Source organism: Natator depressus, chromosome 4, assembly GCF_965152275.1.
Source record: "Natator depressus isolate rNatDep1 chromosome 4, rNatDep2.hap1, whole genome shotgun sequence".
NCBI lineage: Eukaryota > Metazoa > Chordata > Testudines > Cheloniidae > Natator > Natator depressus.
This window is the reverse complement of record NC_134237.1, coordinates 105,489,925-105,513,528: the sequence shown is the minus strand read 5'-3', so window position 1 is coordinate 105,513,528 and position 23,604 is coordinate 105,489,925. Positions and strand designations below refer to the sequence as shown.

Sequence of the window (23,604 nt, the reverse complement as noted above, 5' to 3'; positions counted from 1 at the left end):
CTATATATTTTTAAAGGCACATTTTCCACTTTAGTTTACCAAAGCTCATTTACTCTTGTGATCTTCAAAACAGAACACAGAGCAGTTACAACTGCTTGGGACAAAACAAGCCATTTCAGAGTCTTGCTGCTGAGATCTCCTCTTGGATACTCAGGTTTGCATTGATGTAGCACTGAGAAGTCAGGTACAGTGCTTGATTTTTCCAAATTATACAGTGATTAGAGAGGAGGAGAAAGTCTTTAGGGCAAGATTGTGACCAGCCCTTCTGCTGGTGCACAAGGGAAGGACACACTAGCCTGTCTTCTACTCTTGTGCTCCTGTGCAGGGGCCAATAAAGGTGTGGCTAAGGAGCATAGTCCCATCTCTCTCCTAGACCTCCCCTGGTTACCAGCTGTCTGAAAGGATGGGTGGGCTGAGACAGATGTCAACGAAGAGCAAATCTTCACAACCTGGGGCCAAAAGGAAAGATGTATTCACCTAAGATTTGATAGTTGGGTGGATCTCTACAAGTGGGGAGAGGAGAGCACACATTCCTTCTGATGGCTGTCACAAGGCACACAGTGCAGGACAATGCTGACTGAGTCAGCACTCCCGTCACTGTAAATCTCACTGTAAAATATAATTCTCTGGCAGGGAAAAATTCTGTGGCCAGTAGATGCTCCAGGATTCCTGCTTCCCCTTGGTGCCCAGTGCCTAGAGGCAGCTGCCCCATGCAATAGCTGAATTTCTCCAGTCCTCTCTCACTATATTATGCTCATCTGCTTTTCTGCTCATCCTTACAGAGATTTCTGCACTCAAAGAAATCCCTGATTAAGAGTGAAAGCTTCAGACTGTTGAATTTGGCCTGTTTGCTCCCCTCGAAGGTGTGGAGAGGAGCAAAAATTCACATGTAAATTGGGCTGTGGAGAAAAAGCTGTGAGGTAGCATGCTTCCTCTCCCACTCAGTGTGTAGCTATCAGCAGCTGGTTTGCCACCACAAAATACACGAGTGGTGTTCCATGTAAAAGAGGGGATGAGGCCTGGTGGCAGGGGAGTTAATAGTGTATATTCCCATCCACAGATTCTTAGAGGGGAAGTTGAATTCAGCTGCAGTGGATGAGCCACTGATAGCATGGCACATGAGCCAGCCATGCTACCAATTCTAAAGGGGCAAGGAGCTAGAAAGTGCATCAAAATAGAACTTCTACACATGGATGATTTAAGAGGCCTGTGTCTAGGGCCTCTAATTCCCGCAGATCCTCAGGATCAGCAAGTTTGGCAGTCACACCTCCTGTCCTTTAGTACATAAGGGTAATATATAAATCTAGTGATCATTTTCCATTTCCATGACCATGTTGCACTGAGGGGAGGTCAGGGAACAACAGGAGCCCAGGGAAGGGTAGGGATCCTCCTCGTTTCCCCTCAGATCCCTATGTGGGACCAAAGAGCAATGAGAGCCTGGGAAAGCTGCAGGAGGGGAGTTCTTCATGAAATACGACTTCTCTGCATATCTTGGGAAGGAGTTTAGAAGCTGGGAGCCTTACTTCCAGTGCTGCTGGAATGTTTAGAGGGAGCGGAGGACAGAAGACAAGTGAGCCCAAGTTTATTTGGTGTTGCAAATCTCAGTCCCGTCGTCTCTCCTCTGCTGAAAAAAACCCTTATAAACACCAGCAGGGAAGCTGCCCTATCACTTGCTTGAATTAGTGGAGACTGTGCCTTTAACTTGTGATTTTCTGTACAAGGGTGGCTCTGAGGACAGATTTTAGCAATTAGGAATTAAATATACTCATCTTCCATGATTTGCATTTGCTTACTTTGGGTAATCGATCTGATGCTGCCTGATTGTCTCAAGCTCTCTGTTGTGAAATCTCTTGAACTTCTTCACAATTCCTGTTTTCTCTCCGCTTGATGCATATGGAAAACTGAGGATCTCGACAGCATCTGCCAAATGTAATCATTCTTAGTCTGCCAAGAAATGTCAATTCACATTGACACCCCGCATTCGTACACTGTTAAATGTTTAAATGAAATATCTTGTAACATAGAACATAGAAATGCTATGATCTAGTCAGCCCACAAATACACAACAAATCCCTAATGTTAGGTCAACTCTCCTTTATACAATACACTGCAGCCCAGGAAGAGGTTACTCATAGGAGGGAAAGACGCATGGGGTCCATTTCTCATGGCTATTCTGAGGCTAGGATTAGTGGTAATGAGGTCACAAAATGTGGCAAAAATTCCAGTTGTTAGACACAGATCTGCCCAATAGGATCCTGAGGCACTTCTGACAGATTGTAGGTTTCCCTAGACATACTGAGACAGGTGAGTCAACTAGATTTCTACAGAGATATCCTGCATCCTGCAAGCTGTGTTTGTGGAACAATCATGGCTAAACCAAACCATGAGATGTCATCATGTTGCATCCCAGTGTGATGGCATACTTATCCAATGCCACACTGGATCACAACATACGTTGGCTGTACCAAGGAAGACACTGAAAAAGAAGTAACTCTCGGGTCCCACACCCTTTGAATACATTATAGCAAATGCCCAGTTATAGTGGAGACAAACTTTTTGGTCACTATAATGGCCTCAAAACAGTTATAGACTATAATGTAAGTAAGAGCATACTAAACTACATAGGGACAAATTCTACCTTTAGGTACATGAGTGCACTCCCATTGATTTCACTGGCAGAAGTACCCATATAATTGAGGGCAGAACTGGGCCATAAAGGCCTAAGATGGCAAAAACTGTTCAGTTTCCGCGATAATAGACTTTTTTCTGAGATAGTGGGTCATCTTCTGTATTTACTTCTGTACCCACACACAGTCTTCAATAGGGGTGGATGGGTGTAAATGAAAGCATAATCTGACTCACCATATGTTTTAACTCATTTCTGTTCCTTTCTAGGAAATTTATAGGGATGCTTCAGATTTTATTTATAAATAAAGTGTAGCACAGCAAAACTACAGTTGCAGCTGTGATGGACATTGCATTCTAAACCCTATTTTCAGTTGTTTCTGTATCATAAAATGTTTCCTTCTGGGTTGAAATTTCACATACCCACTCTTAATCCAAAGGCTAGTCTTCTGTGTGGGGGGAGGATGGGAGATCCATTTTAGAGCCTGATCCTATCATTCTTGTATCCATTGAAACAGGGTGCATTGATTTAAATCAAGGTTATTTAAATCACTGATTTTAATCATTTTGCTACCAAAAGCAAATCCCTCTGGCAAAATATTTTTGCTAATAACTATAAATATACACTTTTATAGCAACTTATACAATGTACCATTTTGGTCCCATCTTCGTTCTCTAAAAAAAGGAAACATGTAATTGTGCCTACCAGTCTCATGTGGGCACTGAGGTATCCTGTTTGCCTGGAGCCTCCACATGTGCTCAGAGCTCCACTTAAAACATACTTTGTGATCTTTGTATGGACGCTCACAAGGTGGAACTGTTTCCAACAAAGTATAATTCCTGGCAACTGCCTGTAGGTAGCTTTCATCCCGCTTGGCATCATAGCCCTCAACAGGTTTGTGACTGATCCAGGCATATAGTATCACAGTAGGCACTATTATAGAGCGTCTGATGAAATAATCATCTCTGTAAACCATGATGTTTGGAAATTTCAAATGCACTGTTTGAGTTCTACTTATATGAAGATGCTTCTCATTCTTCCATCTCTTCTTATACACTAACACACCAGTTCTGAACTCCGATGAGGCTACTGCTTCCAAAGTGACCGTGCAAGGCTTAGAACATAAATACTGAACTGAGACCTCAGAATCGTTAAGAACTCTTCTTTCTAAAATGTTTAAATGAATAAAATCTTCATAAGCTATGCTGTGGTCAGACTGTGGGATAACTGACGTTGTCAGGAGTGTCTCCCTTCCAAATGATGGCACAAAATTCTGGAAAAAAAATTTTTTAAACGTTATATCCACCTGCCTGAGTTAAACTTTATGATTAATATATTTACAATAATGATTCATTGCATGTGTTTCTTCTCATTTTAAAATGTAAAATACAGTATTAGACACCCAAAATGCAAAGGCCCTTTCATACAGGAACTAGCTATGAATTATTAGAATTTTTAGGCTAATATTTGACCAGTTTAAATTCTTGTAACTACATACACCAACAAATATACATATAGATATATCCTGCAAATCTTACTCAGGTAAGATCCTATCCACCAAAGAAATGACTTACTCTAGGAGGCACTAAGCACATTTTAGGATCAGACCATCAGAACTCCTATTGTGATTTATAGGATTTGGACCCTTGTTTTGTTTTTGTTTAGTTGTGTTTTTGTCAGCTTTTTATAATACAATTGTAAAAATAAATTTTCCTACCACAGAAACATTTAAATTAGTCATCTGTAAAGTGGGGATAATACCTAATCCACTTCCCAATCACAGTTTTGTTAGGATTAATTAACATTTGTAAAGTATTCAAAAGTGCATTGCAAGAATGAAATACAGAATGGCAGTGCACTTACTAGTTGGAAATCTAGTTGGAAAGCACAGTAGTCATTATTTGCAGCAGTGTAGACTTAGGTGCTAATGCGTCAGTTCCCCTGCTCTGGTCAGATGGAACTGTTGCACAGAGTTTGCTCAGTCGGGGGGGGGGGGGGGGGGTCAGTCGGCCTTTCCTGTCTGAGTCTCTATAATAGTCCTGTTCTGGACTATGAAAGTCTTTGTTTCTGTACCTCTGGGGTGTACAAGTTTCCCCTTATAGTTGGCCAGGCTAGCTGGTCTGGAGACCCCTTTTGGTGCTTAAGTCTCCATTGAGGGATCAGTAGGTGAACCTATGCCAACCTACTCCACTGGGTTCCAGCTCAGGGTTCTTAAACCAGGCAGGCACAATCAATTCTCAACAATTTCTCCTGTTGTACCCAGAACTCCTTCCTACTTTACTTGGCTTTGTGGGCTTCTTCAGCCCATAGTTACAGTCATCCCTTGTCTGGGGTTTTGTGCCTGGGCAGCTTGTCACCAATTTTCTGGCAGCACTTCCCTTCTCTAGCCTGCTAGCTCCTCTGGCAGTCTCCCCGCCCCTTTGCTTCACAGCTCCTTTATTCTTCCAGCTGCTGTGAGGCTGCCAGTCAGCACTGGCTATGGAATCTGCCAATATCCCTTGGTGAGATCTAAGGTCATTATATAATATGTGCTTGTCCTAGATGTTCGATGAGGTTATCCACTCAAGACACTGGGTAGGCATGGAACAGCAATAGTAAAACAGAACAGTGTCCTGCTAATTTCACATGCTAACACTACACAGACTCAGGAAGACAACACTGCATTGGTTTACAGCTGATTCACATAGTTATTTTAGGTTTCAGAGTAACAGCCGTGTTAGTCTGTATTCGCAAAAAGAAAAGGAGTACTTGTGGCACCTTAGAGACTAACCAATTTATTTGAGCATAAGCTTTCGTGAGCTACAGCTCACTTCATCCGATGAAGTGAGCTGTAGCTCACGAAAGCTTATGCTCAAATAAATTGGTTAGTCTCTAAGGTGCCACAAGTACGCCTTTTCTTTTTTTAGTTATTTTAACATCCACAAGGGCTACAAACTTTTTATTAATTGGAAGGGAGTTAGATTCCACTGAATTTGATGGCATTGGTTCTATTGCCATGCCAGATTTCAGGGGAAACTTCCTATTCACCAGTGATGAGCAAGGAAGTTGATTTTCAACCTATGGAACTTCATTGATACTAGGCAACAAAAAAGAAAAAAGGCTGAATAGGCATTATTATAAATCATTTCATTAGTATCAGGGATGATGAGTGTGACATTGGGGACCAAATTCAGCTCTGGAGAAACTCCACTGACCTCAATAAAATTGCATCTGTTTACACAAGATCTCTACTGTGCCATGCTGAATTTTAAGATATGTGCAAAAGCCCCAATATGAGAAATTCAGCACAAAGGGCCCAGTCCTGCTCCCATTCAGTATCAATAGCAAAACAATCCCCACTGACTTAAATTGGAGGCCAAAAGAGCAAAAGCAGAGTCCTGAAATTATGACGCTTTAAGTTAATTTGTATAGTGGGTGCCATTAAAAACTCATTATTTACCACCACCTGGGTACCTACAGTAAAGATAGTATAGTCTTACATGTAAAAGAAGAGATACCACAGTACCACAATCCCTCTGGAATGGAAAACGTTGAGTTTTTAATGGCATCTACTGTACAAAGTTTTCTAATGCATTAACGGTATGACTCATCACTTCTTAGATCAATAATGTACACTGAGAAATAGTGAGTAACCCCTAGTTTCTATAGGAGGAAATAAATATGTCTGGCCAAAATGAGGAGGATCCTCTTTAAAGGGTTACATTTTTAAGATCAGTATTGCCACAGAGTTAATCAATGTGACACTTCCCGCTTCACAATTTGTAACTCTTTTGTTGTCAGAGACAAAGATGGTAATCTAAAGCCTGACCTAAGACTATGCTGCAGAGGTAAACACAGCCCTTTCTGTATGGGTGGTGCAGGCAGAAAATATGTAATGATCTGAATATAATATAAGAGAAGAAACCAGGAGAAGTTTCTTTCCTTTTTTATGTGTATAAAAATAATTACATACAATCATTTTAAAATGATGTCAATAAGAGTTATGTATGTTGCTTACATAAGGACACAAGAATTTAGAAATCTGAGGCTAAATTTTTTAAAAAGGTATGGTCCAGATGTTCAGGTGCTTGAACCCACAATTGGGGCCAGATTTGGAAAGCTCCTATTTAGGCACCTACATAAAGGCAGATTTTCAAAAGCACTCAGGATACAGCAGCTTCCAGAGTGATGCTGATGTTTTTCCAACATTCATCTCTTCTGAAAATGTGGCTTTGATTGTAGGTGCTGAAAATCTTGTGAAAATCTTGCCCATGTAGTCTTCGTTAAGTATATATTACCAGATTAATGGCCCAGTTATCAACTCTCCAACTCTTACTCTCACACACTATCCTTAATCAAAATAGGAGAACCGGTTAAAGAAGATTCAGATAAGTTAGATGTATTCGAAGTTGGCAGGGCCTGATGAAATCCATCCTAGGGTACTTAAGGAACTAGCTGAAGCAATCTCAGAACCCTTAGTAATCATCTTCAAGAACTCCTAGAAAATTGGGTGAAGCCCCAGAGGACTGGAGAGTGGCAAACAAAGTAACTATCTTTAAAAAGGGGAACAAAGAGGACCTGGGAATTATAGACTAGTCAACCTAACTTTGATACTTGGAAAGATACTGCAACAAATTATTAAACAGTCACTTTATAAGCACCTAGAGAAATGGTTCTCAAACTGTGGATCAGGACCCCAAAGTGGGTCGCGACCCCCTTTGAATGGGGTCATCAGGTTGGCTTAGACTTGTTGGGGCCTGGGAATGAAGCTTGAGCCCCACTCCTCAGGGCCGAAGCCAAAGCGCTAGGGCTTCAGCCCTGGGCAGCAGGGCTCAGGTTGCAGGCCCCCTGACTAGGGGCTGAAGCCCTTGAGCTTCAGCTTTGGTCCCCCTGCCTGGAGCAATAGGGTTCAGGCTTCCTCTCTCCCTCCGCCCCCTCCCAGGGAAGTGGGGCTTGGGCAGGCTCAGGTTTCAGTTCCCCCCCTCCTGGGGTCGTGAAGTAATTTTTGTTGTTCGAAGGGGGTCGTGGTGCAAGGAAGTCTGAGAACCCCTGTCCCAGAGGATAAACAGAGTTTTAAGCAATGGTCAACAGGGATTTGTCAAGAACAAATCATGTCAACTGAAAAATGGGGAATAACTGTCTAGATAGTAGCAGAGCTGAAAAGGATCTGAGGGTTATAGTGAATCACAAACTGAAAATGAGTTAACAATATGAGGCAGTTGCAAAAAAGACTAATATCGTTCTGGGGTGTATTAACAGGAGTGTTGTATGCAAGACTACTCTACTAGGCACAGCTGAACTACTGTGTCCAATTCTGGACAACATACTTTAAGAAGGATGTGGACAAACAGCAGAGAGTCCAGAGAAGAGCAACAAAAATGATAAAAGGTTTAGAAAACCTGACTTATGAGGAAAGGTTAAAACAACTGGGCATATTTAGCCTTGAGAAACACTCAGGGGAGGGACTGGTAACAATCTTCAAATATGTTGAGGGATGTTATAAAGAAGATTGTGATCAATTGTTCTTCATGTCCACTGAAGTAGGACAAGAAGTAATGGGTTTAATCTGCAGCAAGGGAGATTTAGATTAGATATTAGGAAAAACTTTCTAACTATAAGGATAGTCAATCTCTGAAATGGTCTTCTAAGGGAGGCTGTAGAATCCTCATTTTTGGAGGCTTTTATGAACAGGTTGCACAAACACCTGTCACAGATGGTCTAGGTTTACTTGGTCCTGCCTCTACGCTGGGGACTGGACTTGATGACTTCTTGAGGTCCCTTCCAGCCTTATATTTCTATGATTCAAGTTAATATAATCCTATGGAAAATAGTGGGATTCTTCTTGTTTGGTGTTGTCCTGAAAGTGTGTTGGAGTGGATGGATGGATGGATGTACGGGGATGGGGGGTTACTCAGGAAGTGTGCTGGGGTGGACAGAGGGGGTACTAGGGTGCAGGAGTGTATTAGGAATGGGTTGGAGTGGATAGAGGGATGGAGGTATTGGAACTCGTTGAGGTGGATGGAGGCATGTATTGGGTCAGAGGACTGTACTAGGAGCGTATTAAGGTGGACAGAGGTGTGTACTGGGTGTGTGCTGGGGTGGATGGAGAAGTGTGGAAGGGTGTATTAGCAACATATTGGGGTGGGTGGAGGGGTGTATGGGAATGGACAAGTATATAAGGAGTGTTGTGGTGGATGGAGGGTGTATTGGGATGGAGGGATGTATTGGGAGTGTGCTGGGATGGATGGAGGCATATAGGGTGTGCGCTGGGGGGTGCACCGAGGGGTGTGCTGGGAGGAAGGGGGCATACTGCAGAGCACAGCGGGGTCCTGCATAGCTTCCGGGGCTGGCAGCGGAGGATGTGCCTGCTGCGGGGCAAAGAAGCTGGCAGCCCCTCCCAGGGCGCTCCCGGCCGCAGGTCCCGGCCAGCCCCGCAGCGGGGTGGCGGCCGGTGTCCGGGGAGTGGGGGGAGGCGGGCTCACCAGCAGCCAGAGCAGGAGGAGGCCCCCGTGGGGCACGGCCCGGGGCTCCGCTGGGTACCACATGGTTCCGATGGGGCTCAGGCGCCAGCTGCTCCCATGGGCGTCGCGGATACCGCCGGTGACGGCGCGCGGCGGGTCGGTGCCGAGAGCGGAACTTGCTGCGGCGGGTCGGTGCCCAGGGCAGGGCAGGGCAGCCCGAGCGCGCGGCCGCCTGGGGAATCCGGCCACGGGGACTAGGTAGATCCTGCTTCCTGGAGGAGCTCAGCCTCCGCGGGGGGAGGAGGAGCCGCCCGGGCGGGGCTGGAGCCTTCAGGTTTTCTGGATTTTATTCTTCTATAGACTTCCCATGTCAAGTCTGGCACATCACTTAACTTTGCTGTGCCCCAGGAACCCATCAGTCAAACTGGAATAAGTTGTAAAGCTTCATTAATTAATTCTAGTACAGTGTTTTGAGAACATTTGTCACATCTCTATAGAAGTGCACATTATCATGTTATTAGTTATTAACCATAATCACAGAATCATAGAAATTACAATAAAAAAGACATTGCATGGGCTGAAGTCCTTGGTACATTTTATTACTATTAATTATTACATATCTGCACTATGCTCAAGCATATAGTATGTTAGGCATACACACACAGGAAGACATAGTAGCTGCCTTGAACAGCTCACATAAAGCATATTATTGTTTTTATTTATGCTTTCAAACCTGAACTTGAATAAAACATATGGCAGGACAGTACCAATTTAATTGCCATTGCCATTTTTAATAATGGAGTTAAAATGATTGTTTAATATATGTTTCTATCGCATTGTAATTAAGAGTTGTATTAGATAATGGTGTTCAATGTTATCTGTCATGTATGTAGACCAATAGAAATGCATGGCACTTTACAGTGGGCTTCCTGCCCTAATCAGACTACAGTCTAAGTCCTTGGTCCCCAATCAGTAGACTTTGGCAGACCTCTTGTACATATGTGGAGCCCTTAATGCAAGACTGAAGGGACCTTAAGTAGTATGTAGGGCCATGTGTGGTTCCTCTACATTTTGTTGAATTTTAGCCTTGCAGAATATGGCCCCTATCCTGCTCTCATCCAAGCAAATTCCCACTGGCTTCAATATTAGCAGGATTTGGCAAATACTGCTTCCCAACGTCCGAAGTATTGTACTACATACAAGTTCTGTCCTTGAAAACATTTGTATCTGGTTGATAAGGACACAGTGTTTAGGATGACAACTATGTCTTCTTCACATACCACAAATACTTGTCCTTTTAAATATCCAAAATTGAAAATTCAGCTTATTCCACTATTTTGCTTTGTAATGATGCAAAACAAAAGCCTGAAAGGGTTGGTTTGTTTTTTTCCTCAAAAAAGGGCATTGGGAGAGGAGGGCTGCTTGTTACATAGAGCAGGGGTTCTCAAACTTCATTGCACCGCGACCCCCTTCTGACAACAAAAATTACTTCAGGACCCCAGGAGGGAGGACTGAAGCCTGAGCCAACCCCTGATCCCCGCTACCCTGAGCAGGAAGGCCAAAGACGAAGCCCAAGGGCTTCAACCCCAGCAGGGAGCCTGTAACCCAGGGGTCGGCAACCTTTCAGAAGTTGTGTGCTGAGTCTTCATTTATTCACTCTAATTTAAGGTTTCGTGCACCAGTAATACATTTTAACATTTTTAGAAGGTCTCTCTCTATAAGTCTATATTATATAACTAAACTATTGTTGTATGTAAGGTAAACAAGGTTTTAAAAATGTTTAAGAAGCTTCATTTAAAATTAAATTAAAATGCAGATCTTATCAGTTTAGTGCAGTGGTTCTTAACCTGGGGTGCACGCACACCCTGGGGGTGCGAGACGTGAGATTTTTTTAGAAGGTATATCATCGAAAACACAAATTAAGCACAGGCACATAAGTACAACCACTTTGTTTCATCAAACCTATGTATTTATTAACATTATACATTTTTTAACGATTACTGTAATATAGAACGTTTTTAAGTTTTCAAGTTTTTAAGCTAATTGTAGTGTAATTTTTGATAAGGGCTGCAGAGCGCTGGGCCCAGGCCAGGGGCAAAGCCCTGGGCTGGCTGCTGGTACCCCAAGCCGGCAGGAGGGCTGAGCAAGGCCAGAGGCTCGGACCCCGGCTGGCAGGGTGCTGGGCGGCTGGAACCCCAGACCAGCAGTGAGGTGAGCGGGGCTGGTGGCTGGTATCCCAGGCCAGCAGCAGGCTGAGCGGGGCAGATGGCCGGGCCCGCAGCTGGCAAGGGGCTGGCGGCCAGAACCCCAGACTGTCAGCGGACTGAGCTGGGTGGCGGACAGGACCCCAGACCGGCAGCGGCTCACCCGCTGCCAGTCTGGGGTTCTGTTGACTCCTGCCAGCCGGGGTTCCGGCTGCTGGCCCCGCTCAGCCTGCTGCCGGCCAGGGGTTCTGTTCACTCAGGCCGGCAGCGCACTGAGCGGGGCCGGCGGCTGGGACCCCGGCTGGCAAGGGGCTGGCGGCCAGAACTCCAGACCGTCAGCAGGCTGAGTGGGGCCGGTGGACAGAAACCCAGACCGGCGGCGGGCTGAGCGGCTCAGCCCGCCGCCGGTCTGGGGTTCCGTCCACCTGCTCCTGCCAGCCGGGGTCCTGGCCGCCGGCCCCGCTCAGCCTGCTGCCTGCCGGCAGTGTGCCAGTAAAAATCGGCTTGTGTGCCACCTTGGCACACATGCCGCAGGTTGCTGACCCCTGCTGTAACCTGAGCCCCGCTGCCCAGGGCTGAAGCCCTCAGACTTTGGCACTATACAGTGGTGCTCAGGCTTCAGCTTCAGGCCTGGGCAGCGGGGAATGGACTTTGGCTCTGGCCTGGGCCCCAGCAAGTCTAAGCCAGCCCTGGCAACCCCATTAAAATGGGGTCCCAACCCACAGTTTGAGAACCGCTGCATTGGAGATTCAGATTGTGTCCAATGTGCTTATCCTGAAAGACTCTCTGGACAACAGGAGAAACTGTAGATATATGATAGAGTTTTCATGCAAATGAAAGCTGATTAACTGAGAGGGGCAGTGACTCTTATTCAGGCTTTCTAAAACTTTGTTTTTGTTAATACATTCAACTCTAACACCTAACAATATACTTGGGGCAGAAAAAAGTATCTGTTAAATATTCAAAGACTGAGAAATCTCTTGGCCCACAATCTGGTATGCCCAAGAAGCCCTCAGCAAAACCAGAAAAGACTGACCATGACATCCTTAACTGATATTTGTAATGTAAAAAACCAAGCAGAACATGACCCTTTTTGAAACAAATCTTCCAGGCAGAAGATGATTGATTATGCTCTTACAAGCAATTTCTTTCTCTTTGCAGGTTACATTCAAAGCACCTAAGGAACAGGATTCTGCTAGAATCAATATCAGGCTGGTTATCTACGGAAAATGAAAGTTTGGCATCTTTGCTTAATGTAATAAAAAACGCACATACTTGTTTATTCTGCTGTGTTTGAAGTCACAGGCATTCATCTTTCTGCATGGTGATGTTATAACTACATAAAGACTGACTAGTGTTAGAATGTACAAGTAGCTTCAATTGGATATATTATTATTCGCTTCATGGGTTGCCAAGTGGTGTTAAACAGCTTTTCTATTCCGCTCAGGAGGTGACTACATATCTGTGATGGGTGACCCGATTCATGTCCACGTCTGTAATTCACTTTAGGATCAATCATGATGAAAGGCACAATGTAGATGTATTGTTATTAAACTATATACACCATTACATACTCCTGGGGGAATTCTGTGCCAAAAAATTAAAAATTCTATGCACAATATTTTAAAATTCTGCATATTTTAATTGTCCAAATAATGCAATATAATCATGCTGGTTTCAATTATTTAGGTAATTTATTTAAACTACAATATAATGGGTGGAGAATGGGAGTGGAGATCACTGGAGGAAATCCCCCAACCCCCTTGCCTAATAGTAATGTAACTAGGTTTGATTCTTTATTTCTAGTTATTAGTCAACAAATATATGCAGCCATATGCTCAGTGTTACATCATAGGTAAGGCTACATTTTAGTCATGGGTATTTTTAGTAAAAGTCATGGACAGGTCATGGGCAGTAAACAAAAATTCATGGCCCATGACCTGTTCATGACTTGTACTATATACCTCTGACTAAATCTTGGGGGTGCTCGGGGCAGCAGCACAGGGGCGCTGTGGCCGCTGGCACGGGGGTGGCCCGGAGTTGCGTAGCCCAGGACCACCACTGGGGAGGGGGCACAGCTGGCAGGCTCCCTACCTGGTTCCGTGCCTCCCTGGAAGCAGCAACAGCCCCCTCCTTCAGCTCCTCAGTGGAGGCATGGCCAGGCAGCTCTGCGCGCTGTCTCTGCCCCGAGCGCTGCCTCCGCAGCTCTTATTGGCCGGGAGGAGGATGTTGCTGCTTCCGGGGAGCCCCCAAGGTAAGTGCTGCCCAGATCCCTCACCCTGTCCGACGACCCAACCCCCTACTCTCTCCTACACCCAAACTCCTGCTGCTGCAGGGGGGCATGGTGACCCAAGACTGCCCCAGCAGCAGCCTGTGCAACTTGCCCAGGGGCTGCCCCAGGGCCAGGCTCACCAGCCGCTGCAGAAGTCACAGAAAGTCCCAGAATCTGTGACCTCCATGACAAACTCACAGCCTTAATCATAGGAAACTGAGCAATAAGGGAGGGCTGGGGAATCAACTCATAATTTATATTGGCTACTGACCATCTCCAGAATGGTCAGTAGCAAACAGTTCATGGAGCATATTTTGATAGGAAACTTTTTCAGTCCAAAAATGTAGACCAGTTCAAATCATTAAAGCACCATAAGCATTTATAAGGCCACACTGTCCTTTACACCACTCTGGTAATGTAAAGGAGCCTTAAAACTTTGACACCTGTTTTATACTCCTGGGGGAATTCACAAAGACAATGGGAACAATTGACTAAGAAGACAGGCTGCTACGTTCTGCTCTGCCTGAGGGGACAGAGCCTGCCCCATGCCTAACTCCTCAGAAACACCCTGAAACTCTGTCCCTCCATGCCAAATGTGCCGCAATAGCGAGCGAGAGGAAGAGAATATCTCTCTGACACGCACGACTGCTCAGCTGCTCTTCCCCCCACTTCAGGAGTCCAAACCGACCTGCCTATGCTGCCAGGGAGGAGTGCATGACTGCTCGTGCAGCTTCCCTGTGCTTCTCCATCGGAAGTCATTTTTCCGTGGGGAAGCATAGAACTCTGCAGAGGACATGAATTCTGCGCACGCGCAGTGACACAAATGTCCCCCACGGGTACATTACACTGTGGCTGCATGGAGTGTAACAGAGGCTTTTAAATGACAATGAGATGCTCAGTGGAGGACTGAGGGGACACTAAAAGGTGGCAAATGAAGGGTACTGAGATTATGGCTGATATAAATGGACTATACATTGTATTTTCCAGACGTAGGAAGTTATACAAAGGTAACACCCCGCCCCCCCCGCCTACAACCCAAACCCCTCAGGAATCATTGGTGTACCCCTCTTTCCCCTGAGTCTGTCTGTCTGTCCGCACAGAGAGGCGTTTGTACCAGGCCCGCCATTCGGCCACGTGCTTGTCCAAAGCCCGGCATACTCCGAGCTCGCGGACGCTCGTGACCAACGGCGGCGGGATTTCCAAGGTCGCGGCCGTGACCCCGCCAGGGAGGCCTGCCCAAGCCGGCGCCTCCCGGGACTCGGAGCACTGAGGTGAGGCGACAGGCTCCGCCCTCCGGAGCGCGCTCGAGGACGCAGAAGGGGGCGCTCTGCGCGGGCCGCGCCGTGACAGCGGGGAAGCGGGCGCCTATGAGAGGGGGCGTGGCTTAGCTCTCGCTCAGGCCGGAGCACCCACGTGATCCAGGCTGCTTCCCAGGAGCCCCTGCACTTGCCCCGGAAGCGGAAGTGTGCAAAGGGGGAGGGGGGAGCGCAGGTGTTGCTCGCGCGCACGTTTGCGCCCTGCCCTCTGCCGGCCATGGCGCGGATCTCCCGCACACTGCTCATCTTCGGCGGGTTCGTGGCCGTGGTGGGGGCGGCGTTTTACCCCATCTACTTCCGGCCGCTGCTGCAGGTGGAGCAATACAGTGAGTGCGGGACCCCCCACCCCCACCCCAACGAGCCTCACGTGATCCCCGCTGGGGTGGGCAGTGTCTCGGCTGATGTGGTCCCCGCCCTCCGCCCCTCTCCCCTGTACGCCGCCGCTTCCTCTGCATCACTCTGGCGGCCCCTTCCTCCAGGCTGTGCCCCTCACCCTGCGCGGCTGAGCCCGCGGATGTTTCTCCTGTAGGGTGCCCGGTGCCCACCCGCGTGTCCCCTGTCCTCCCGGGCATGCCCCGGGCCCCAGTGAGCAACCTCCCCTTCGGGCATGCCCCGCCCAGCTCCCCTCCCTGGATAACCCCTAGGACTCATCCTCTCGCCCCTCACGATATCCTCTCTGTACCGTACAGCAAGCGCTTCATTTACCCTTTGGGTTATCCCTTCCTGAGCCTCCTGATCACATGCATCCCATGAAGTGAGCTGTAGCTCAGGAAAGTTTATGCTCAAATAAATTTGTTAGTCTCTAAGGTGCCCCAAGTCCTCCTTTTTGCTGATCACGAGTTATTTCCCCCATGGCCCCCTCCTGTGTTCCCCTCATCCTCTTGGCTGTCTCAGGCATTCAGATTTTTCTTGTTTTTTTTAGCCAGCCTATATATATATATCCTGACAGAGCACCATTACTGCCTCCCACGATAAACGTCCATAACCAGACAAGTGACACCTCGCTGCTGTCATCTGTTCTATATTTTCAGTAACTACTTAGCAAGAAATCTCCAGGAGAGGAGTTCTCTTCTTTCAAATGAAGTGCTTTGAAGAAAAGGTTTCGTGGTGATAGGTTCCATGGGTGGTTGTTGTGGCTGTATTCAGTTAGCTTGACAGTTCCGGCAGGGTGGGTCACCAGCAGCTCTACTGGAGCCACCCCAGGAAGTTCGGCCAGGGCTGCAGCTCATGCTGCCTGTGCTCGAACCGCCATGGCCTGATCTGCAAGTGCAGGCTGAACATGTGCAGGCAGTGTTTCCGCCAGTATGCCAAGGACATCGGCTTCGTCAAGTTGGACTAAACACTTCTTAAGTAGATGAGCTGTCATAAGAAGACTTCTGGACATAATTCTCTGCCTAATTTGGATAACTGGGAATGCTAAATTTACCAAGTCTTTGACATGCTATTTTGTGTATAAAATAAAATGGCCTAACAGTCTTTCTCTCCTCCCCCCCCCCCCCCCCAAAAAAAGAATCATGATGGAGATAGGATTAATGGTGCTAAGACATTCTAGCATCATCACCCCCAAAGAACTCTATCCATGCTGCATACTGAATGGTTTCTTGGAAAAACTGTTCTTTAAGACATCTGACTTTAGCAGTTGAATGGTGGGGTTTTTTCACCTTACTTTTATGTTGTAAACTGTAGAGTGAGCATGGGTTTTGTATCCATAACATTTGCTAGTTTGCTTTCAAGAGCGTCCCTTGGTGTCTGGAATACATTTTTTGCAACAAACTCACTTAACACAAGCTAATATTTTCACTATTCTTCCCTATTTCTCCCCTCTATTTCAGATAAAGATAACTTGTTGCAGATCAGGGAATAAATGCTCCTAATGTATACTACTTGTTGTTTCACATCATATAAAACAACCAATCTTTGCTATAGAAATATTTTTGAATAATTCCTCCTTTATTATTTGCTTGTAATATCCCATTGTTATAGAAAAGGGAGTTGAGGCAGACCTTTTACAGTGGAAAATAAAATCATATTAAACAACTGGAAACTCACCAAAATAGGCTTTTCAATGATCCATTACATAATATGTGTGTGTATATGTACAATATAGGAGGCAGTATGGACTGATGGCCTGAGCACAGCTGGAATCCAGAAACTCTAGATTTTGAATCCTGGCTGTATCACTGTGTTCCATTCTCTATTGTGAACATAAATAAGGCAGGGGAGGACACAGGAACACTTGTAGTACCTCCAGGGTCTAAAACTCCTTTATTTTAAAAAATGCCTAAACTTCAAGTTAATGTCCCATTACTTAAATCTCTCACATCCATGGAGTTGTAATTACTTTTTCAAGCTCCCAAAATGTGCTGTTCCGTCACAAAAACAATTACGGATGTGGACCTATCCCTAAAGAGTCTGAGTTTGATGTGACAATGTATGGGGGAATCAAGAGAAGGGGAAAGAAAAGGACAATGATGACAATAAGAGTATACAGTTATGTGAACCAGTGAGGCATGAACACATTTTTAAACTTGTATTTTAAAACAAATATTTTCTACCTTCCCCTCAGTTCTGATAAATATTGCAAAAGAAGTGAGTTTTAGGGAGTAATTTGAATTGAAGCAGAAGAGAACATTCCAGCTCAAGGTGTGCATAAAGCTTCCCATAAGTATACCACATATATAACCTGTATATAGTGTGAATTTAAGAGCTACCTTAGTCGCTAGTCATGATAACTTGAGTGACTAGAATGTCGTGAACATTGCCTTGAATGCTAGTCTAAACTATATTCTCTTTTTTCTTTGTTTTTCACTGTTAACGGTCTAGAATATGGTACTTTTCTAATCTACTGTTTCTTTGCCTCTTAAATTTTTAAACTTGCTGTTGTATTCTGTAAACAAATTTTTAAAAATCAAATGCTTTTTATGCAAGACCTAGATGAGTCAGTGTTTAGTGTTTTGCTGATGCAGAGCCAGCAGGGGGAGCATAAATTAACTTTCAGTTGATTCCAGAGTTTATTGTTGCTCCACTGTGCACAAAGAGCCATAAAACAATTCAGATGGAAACAGAAAAGGAAAAAAAAATTGAAAAATACAGGAGATCAAATTTCTGCACAGAAATTTTATATCAAGCTTTTAAGGGGGACAACTAATAATGGAGAACAAAGGAGCTAATCTCTTATAATTTGTATCTCCATTTTAACACAAACTTTATTGTGATTCATCTATTGAAAGAGTTTGAAAATATTTTTGAATTGTAAAAGAGAAAGTGAAACAAATTTTATGGCCACCTCAGAGGGACTTTCATTTTATTTCAGTTTAAATGCCATGCTAATTGGTAAGCACCTACAATCTGTTAGGGAAGCTCCACTTAAAGTTAAAGTTAAAAGCTATTGCAAACAGGTTCTTCTATTGGGAAGTGTCAGGGAAACTTGAAGATGTTTAGTGCGACCAGCCCCGTCTATAAGAATATACATTATTATGATATCATATTACAAGAGCACCCAAAATGTGCTAACCACACTTCTTCCATTTTGTAAAAATGGCCATACCAGGTCAGACCAGTGTTCCATCTAGCCCAGTATCTTGTCTTCCAACAGTGACCAGTGCCAGATGCTTCAGAGGGAGTGAACAAAACAGGGCAATTATTGAGTTATCCATCCCATTGTCTAGTCCCAGCTTCTGGCCTTTGGATGTTTAGAGACATTCGGAGTATGGGGTTGTGTCCAGGTCATCTTGGCTAACCGCCATTGATGGACCCATCCTTCATGAGAATATTGGATTCTTTTTTTAACCCAGTTATACTTCACAAGATCCCATGGCAATGAGTTCCACAGGTTGACTGTGTGTTGTGTGAAGAAGTACTTCCTTCTTGTTTTAAACCTCTCCGCCTATTAATTTCATTCGGTGACCCCTGGTTCTTGTGTTATTGAAGGGGTAAATAACACTTCCATATTCATTTTCTCCACACCATTCATGATTTTATAGACCTCTATCATATTCTCACTTTAGTAGTCTCTTTTCTAAGGTGAACAGTTTCAGTCTTTTTTAATCTCACCTCGTATGGAAGTTGTTCCATACACCTAATCATTTTAGTTGCCCTTTTCTGTACCATTTACAATTCTAACATCTTTTGTGAGATGGGACGACCAGATCTGCAGGCAGTATTCGAAGTGTGGGTGTACCATGGATTTACATAGTGGCATTATGATATTTTCTATTTTATAATCTATCCCTTTTCTGGTGGCGTCTAACATTCTATTAGCTTTTTTGACTGCTGCTGCACATTGAACGGATGTTTTCAGAAAACTATCCACAATTACTCCAAGATCACTCCTTGAGCTAATTTAGATCACATCATTTTGTACGTATAGTTTTTCCAATGTGCATTATTTTTCACTCATCGGTGTTGGATTTTATCTGTCACTAAGGTGTTGTGTTCCCTAATATCACCTTTTGGCAATAGCTGATACTATAGTATAGAAACACTATATCAAAGAAACTAATCCTTTCACATTATCTCTTTTTGGTTTGGTTATATATCCAAAAATTTTCTTGCTGTTTATTGGTCTGAGATGCAAGCTTTCATCCTGTGTGATTTATTATATTTTTGCTGAGCAGACGGCTGTTCACCAGCGTGTCAGACTATCACATGCACATTTTTTTTGCTGCCTTTCTGATTCATAACATTTTGTTCGCTACTGTAAGAATATATGGTGTTTCTTTCTGTGTGATTTTACTGTTTGTTGTGTTTACCAGGGAAGGAACAGGCAACAAATCGATCTGGTATTGTTCAAGAGGATGTCCAGCCTCCAGGTAATAAAACACTCATTGAATACTATAATTTCAGCATTTAAATAGACTTTAAAAGCAAGTATGTTAAATTAAATAGTCTGTCCATTTAATTATTCAGTGTTCTTCTAAAAAAAACTAACAAACAACTTGTAATACGTGACTTAGTGCTAAACAGTTTTCTCAGGCATCGTCTGTGACGGGATTCCAGAGGTGCAGCTGGGACTGTGGGAGCGCTGTGCCCCCTTAACTTTCCACCCTGGGGTTGTCTCTCACAATGCCTTGCTAGTTACAAGGAGCAAACCCCTCCAGGCGCTGTTATCACTCAGCACAACTGCACGTGGAGCCCCACACCCAGCTAGATTGCATGAATGCTCCCAGAGCCACTCATGAATCACACAGAGAAAGGCACCAACCGAATCTCCCCAGCTCCCAGCCTTGTACCTCAGGAATATACTATCTTGCACTGCTCAAGACAAGCAGTTGACTAATTGGTTCACCACTTAATCAATGGAAGGTAGATATACACCAGCCTTTGTGAACCTGAGCAGATTTACCAAACACTTCAGGCAAATTCACTGTTAAAGATAAACAGTAAAACAAGTTTATTGATTACAAAAAGTCAGAGTGGTTACCAAAAGAAAAGAAGATATAAGCATGCAATCTAAACTCTCAACCCTATTAGACTGGGCAACATTTAGATTAAACAGTTTTTCTCACCCCACTGGATATTGCAGATCATAGTACGCAGGTTTCACCCCTGAAACCTGGGCCAGTCTCCTCTGTTGGAGTCTTCAGTCTTCGGAGTGTTCTTGTTGCTTGCAGCATAGGTGTGGGGAGGAGCAAAGGCAAAGCATGGGGCCCCTGTGCTCTATTTTATACTCTAAGCCCTGGTCTACACTGTGTGGGGAGATTAATCTAAGTTACGCAACTTCAGCTATGTGAATAATGTAGCTGAAGTCGACATACTTAGACCGACTTACCGTGGTATCTTCGCTGCAGTGAGTCGACTGCTGCCACTCCCCTGTCGACTCTGCCTGCGCCTCTTGTGGCGCTGGAGTACAGGAGTCGACGGGAGAGCTCTCGGGGGTCGATTTATCGTGCCTAGACTAGACGCGATAAATCGATCCCCGCTGGATTGATCGCTGCCCGCCAATCTGGCGGGTAGCGAAGACATACCCTTAGTCCATCCATGTGTTTGGAGAACATAAGTCAAGGCATGTCTGGTGGGCATTGCTGAGTCACCACCAGGCAAGGTTGAGCAATTCCCCTGGTGGGGCCTTGTGCAAGTGAGTCATTGAATTGTAACTCCCTTGTAGGATAATGGCTGTTGATGATTGTTTGACACCCGCCCAGGCTGTGGTTAGCTCCCTTGTCCTTGTCTGCGGGGATCTAATATCTAGGCAATCCCCAGTTCACAGCATATTTTAGTGACAGCCATACAACACAACTGCATAACTTCATATGCACTAATGATATACATATTTAGATAGGGTCATGATCTGCTGAAAGCCATTGTTCTTTCCCCTGATACCTCACATGGCATGCTTTATATGCAATATCACAATTATAGACAAATGATGAATATTGGGGCTACAGGGCACTCCACTGGGGTGTAGAGTGTCACATCGTCGTTGCACAGAAATTTCACCAATTTAACTAACTTGGTTTAGAAATTGATTTAGTTAAATTGGTGCAACCCCTCTGTGTGGAGATATGTCACTTTTAAACCAGTTTCAGAGCATTCATGCAGAGGGGTTGTACAGATTAAACCACAGATTTCTAAACCAATTAAAAGCTTCTATGTGTAGGCTGGGCTTTACTGTAAAAATGTACATTTGCACTCTGCATTGCTGAATAGAAGCTCTAACCAAGAAACTATGTAGAACTGAGCTGCCTGAGCATTTATTGTTTCCATTGTCAGAAATATTTTGTTGATAACTACTGTTATAATTTCCAGCTAGCTTCTTTGGCTTGCTGTGCCAGTGAAAGAGATTCTTGTTGATAGGCAAAGTAAATGTAAGGACTATGGGAGGATTAAAGTACTAGCTATTAGCCATTCAAGGTTGGCTATTTGTTGCTGCAGACAAGAGGCTATTTGTGTTTCTGTAATAGGTATTACAGGATTATTTGTTTCAATTTTTTATAAAAGTCCAAAATCAACTTTAGGGGAATATCGAGTAGGGAGGTGGTATTACTTCTGTATATGGCATCAGTGAAACCATTACTTCAATATTGTATCCAGTGTATCCACACTTCAAATAGGATGTTAAAAAATTGGATAAGGTTCAGAAAAGGACTACAAGAATGAGTTGAGGTCTGGAAGACGTGCCTTATGGATTTAGACTAAAGAAGCTCAGTCTGTTTATCCAAAAGAAGGTTAAGCAGTGACTTGATCACTGTCTACAAGTGCCTACATGAGAGAGAGAGAGAGAGATGTCTGATAATAGACAGCTCTATAATCTAGTGGAAAAAGACATAGCAGATGGAAGCTAGATAAATTCAGACTAAAAATAAGATGCAGTTTTTTAACACTGAGAGTAATTAACCATTGGAACAACTTACCTAGAGTCTCCATGACTTGAATTCTTTAAATCAAGACTAGATGTTTTTCTAAATGATATGCATAGGTCAAACAGAAGTTACGGGCTTGATTCAGAAATTACTGTGTGCAGTTCTCTGATCTATTATGCAGGAGGTCAGACGATAATTATAATTGTCCTTTTGGCATATAAAAATCTATTAACTCTTGATGGTGTTTTTTTTCTTGATTTATAGGGTTAAAAGTGTGGTCTGATCCATTTGGAAGGAAATAACATCGTCTTTGTACATCACAAGGTGTGACTGAAGATGGATATGTTCAAAGCAACTATTTTGACTCATACACTGAGTGTATTGTTCGGGTGTTGCTGGAGAAGGATTCTTAATATGGTGGTTTAGGTAGTCACTTCAGTGAATGCTGCTGATTCTGAAGATTAATACTAGATTTTTCTTTAGAGTTCCATAGCTTCTGGAACAAAATGGACTGACTGAGATGGCTGAATTATTTTTGAGTTTAGAGCTGAAACACTTTTTCATACGTTTGAGGGAAGAAAAGAGAACTTGCTATTTCGTTCAATCTTTAGCCATTTATAGAATAAATATGATTAGAATAAATTATGCAGATCATTGTAGTTTACTCCACTGTTTGATTATTCCTTTTTGAGTTTATAAATACAGATGAAAGACATAGTATATGCAAGATGGGTGAACAATGCAGAAAGACTGTAATGTGATATAACTGTAAATCTGTAAACAATATTAAAATCAGTTTTTATTTAAACTGGCAGACATTTTCTCCATTTCATTATGTTTATTTTGTAAATAGGAAACAGCACTGGCAATGTCAGTGGGAGTAGAATGTATCTTGTAGGGTCTTTCTGTAAAGTCATGTTTTTTACAGTGAACATAATTAACCACTGGAACAATTTAACAAAAAATGTGGCAGATTCTCAATCATTGGAATCCATGAAAATTGGATGCTCTTCTAAAATGTAGTGTAGTTCAGCCACATATCCCTGGTCTTGATACAGGAATTACTGAGTGAAATTCTGTGGCACTTTATTCAGGAGTGATAACAAAGGTTCCTTCTGGCTTTACAATCTATTAATCTATAAATGGCCATCATATTTAATGTTACTGTAGCAACTTCCTTCTTGGAGGGGAACAGCATGAGGTCCAACAATGCTGTTAGGCCATAGAACAATATCAACAAGTGTGTTTCCCACTGTTTATCTAGATTCTGTGTATATATATGAAGCAAGATTTGTGCCATATTTTCCAATTAAAAAGTAGAGAATCTATCTGCATGTCCCTATTTTCTTAAAAAGAAGCAACCTCTATAACAAAGCTAAGATGGATTAGTTAACATATGCAGCAATTCAGGTTCAGACCACTCACAACTCCCAGTTAAATATCAC

The 23,604-nt window shown here is 43.9% G+C and overlaps 4 protein-coding genes across 4 annotated transcripts in view; 3 read left to right on the top strand and 1 right to left on the bottom strand.

Annotated features, from left to right (window-relative positions):
- SEL1L3 (SEL1L family member 3) overlaps nucleotides 1–9,326 on the bottom strand; it is a 58,076-nt gene extending 48,750 nt beyond the window's left edge. Inside the window, exons 1-3 of the mRNA XM_074950131.1 lie at nucleotides 9,088–9,326; nucleotides 3,332–3,899; nucleotides 1,794–1,920 (exon numbers count right to left, since the gene is read on the bottom strand). Coding sequence (XP_074806232.1) covers nucleotides 1,794–1,920; nucleotides 3,332–3,899; nucleotides 9,088–9,150 — 758 coding nt within the window. The 5' untranslated portion in view covers nucleotides 9,151–9,326. The remainder of the gene's footprint in view (nucleotides 1–1,793; nucleotides 1,921–3,331; nucleotides 3,900–9,087) is intronic.
- Nucleotides 1–12,542, top strand: part of SLC34A2 (solute carrier family 34 member 2) — a 154,319-nt gene extending 141,777 nt beyond the window's left edge. Inside the window, exon 14 of the mRNA XM_074951584.1 lies at nucleotides 12,432–12,542. Within this exon, the coding sequence (XP_074807685.1) occupies nucleotides 12,432–12,503 (72 nt within the window). The 3' untranslated portion in view covers nucleotides 12,504–12,542. The remainder of the gene's footprint in view (nucleotides 1–12,431) is intronic.
- A 2,431-nt stretch (nucleotides 12,543–14,973) lies between these two features.
- Nucleotides 14,974–22,920, top strand: SMIM20 (small integral membrane protein 20). The gene is made up of 3 exons (XM_074950130.1): nucleotides 14,974–15,184; nucleotides 19,613–19,669; nucleotides 22,424–22,920. Exons 1-3 carry the CDS (start codon nucleotides 15,076–15,078, stop codon nucleotides 22,459–22,461), a joined length of 204 nt encoding a protein of 67 aa, XP_074806231.1. The 5' UTR covers nucleotides 14,974–15,075; the 3' UTR covers nucleotides 22,462–22,920.
- On the top strand, nucleotides 15,429–16,346 carry LOC141986058 (small ribosomal subunit protein uS14-like). Its single transcript, XM_074950222.1, has 2 exons — nucleotides 15,429–15,443; nucleotides 16,009–16,346. Exons 1-2 carry the CDS (start codon nucleotides 15,429–15,431, stop codon nucleotides 16,195–16,197), a joined length of 204 nt encoding a protein of 67 aa, XP_074806323.1. The 3' UTR covers nucleotides 16,198–16,346.
- Nucleotides 22,921–23,604: the final 684 nt, after the last annotated feature.

What these genes read in the sequence shown, in the direction of transcription:
- SMIM20 (XM_074950130.1), top strand. Translation starts at nt 15,076, where the DNA reads ATGGCGCGGATCTCCCGCACACTGCTCATCTTCGGCGGGTTCGTGGCC. An exon ending in GCTGCAGGTGGAGCAATACA is followed by an intron (nt 15,185 to 19,612) that starts GTGAGTGCGGGA and finishes TGTGTTTACCAG; the next exon opens with GGAAGGAACAGGCAACAAAT. An exon ending in AGAGGATGTCCAGCCTCCAG is followed by an intron (nt 19,670 to 22,423) that starts GTAATAAAACAC and finishes CTTGATTTATAG; the next exon opens with GGTTAAAAGTGTGGTCTGAT.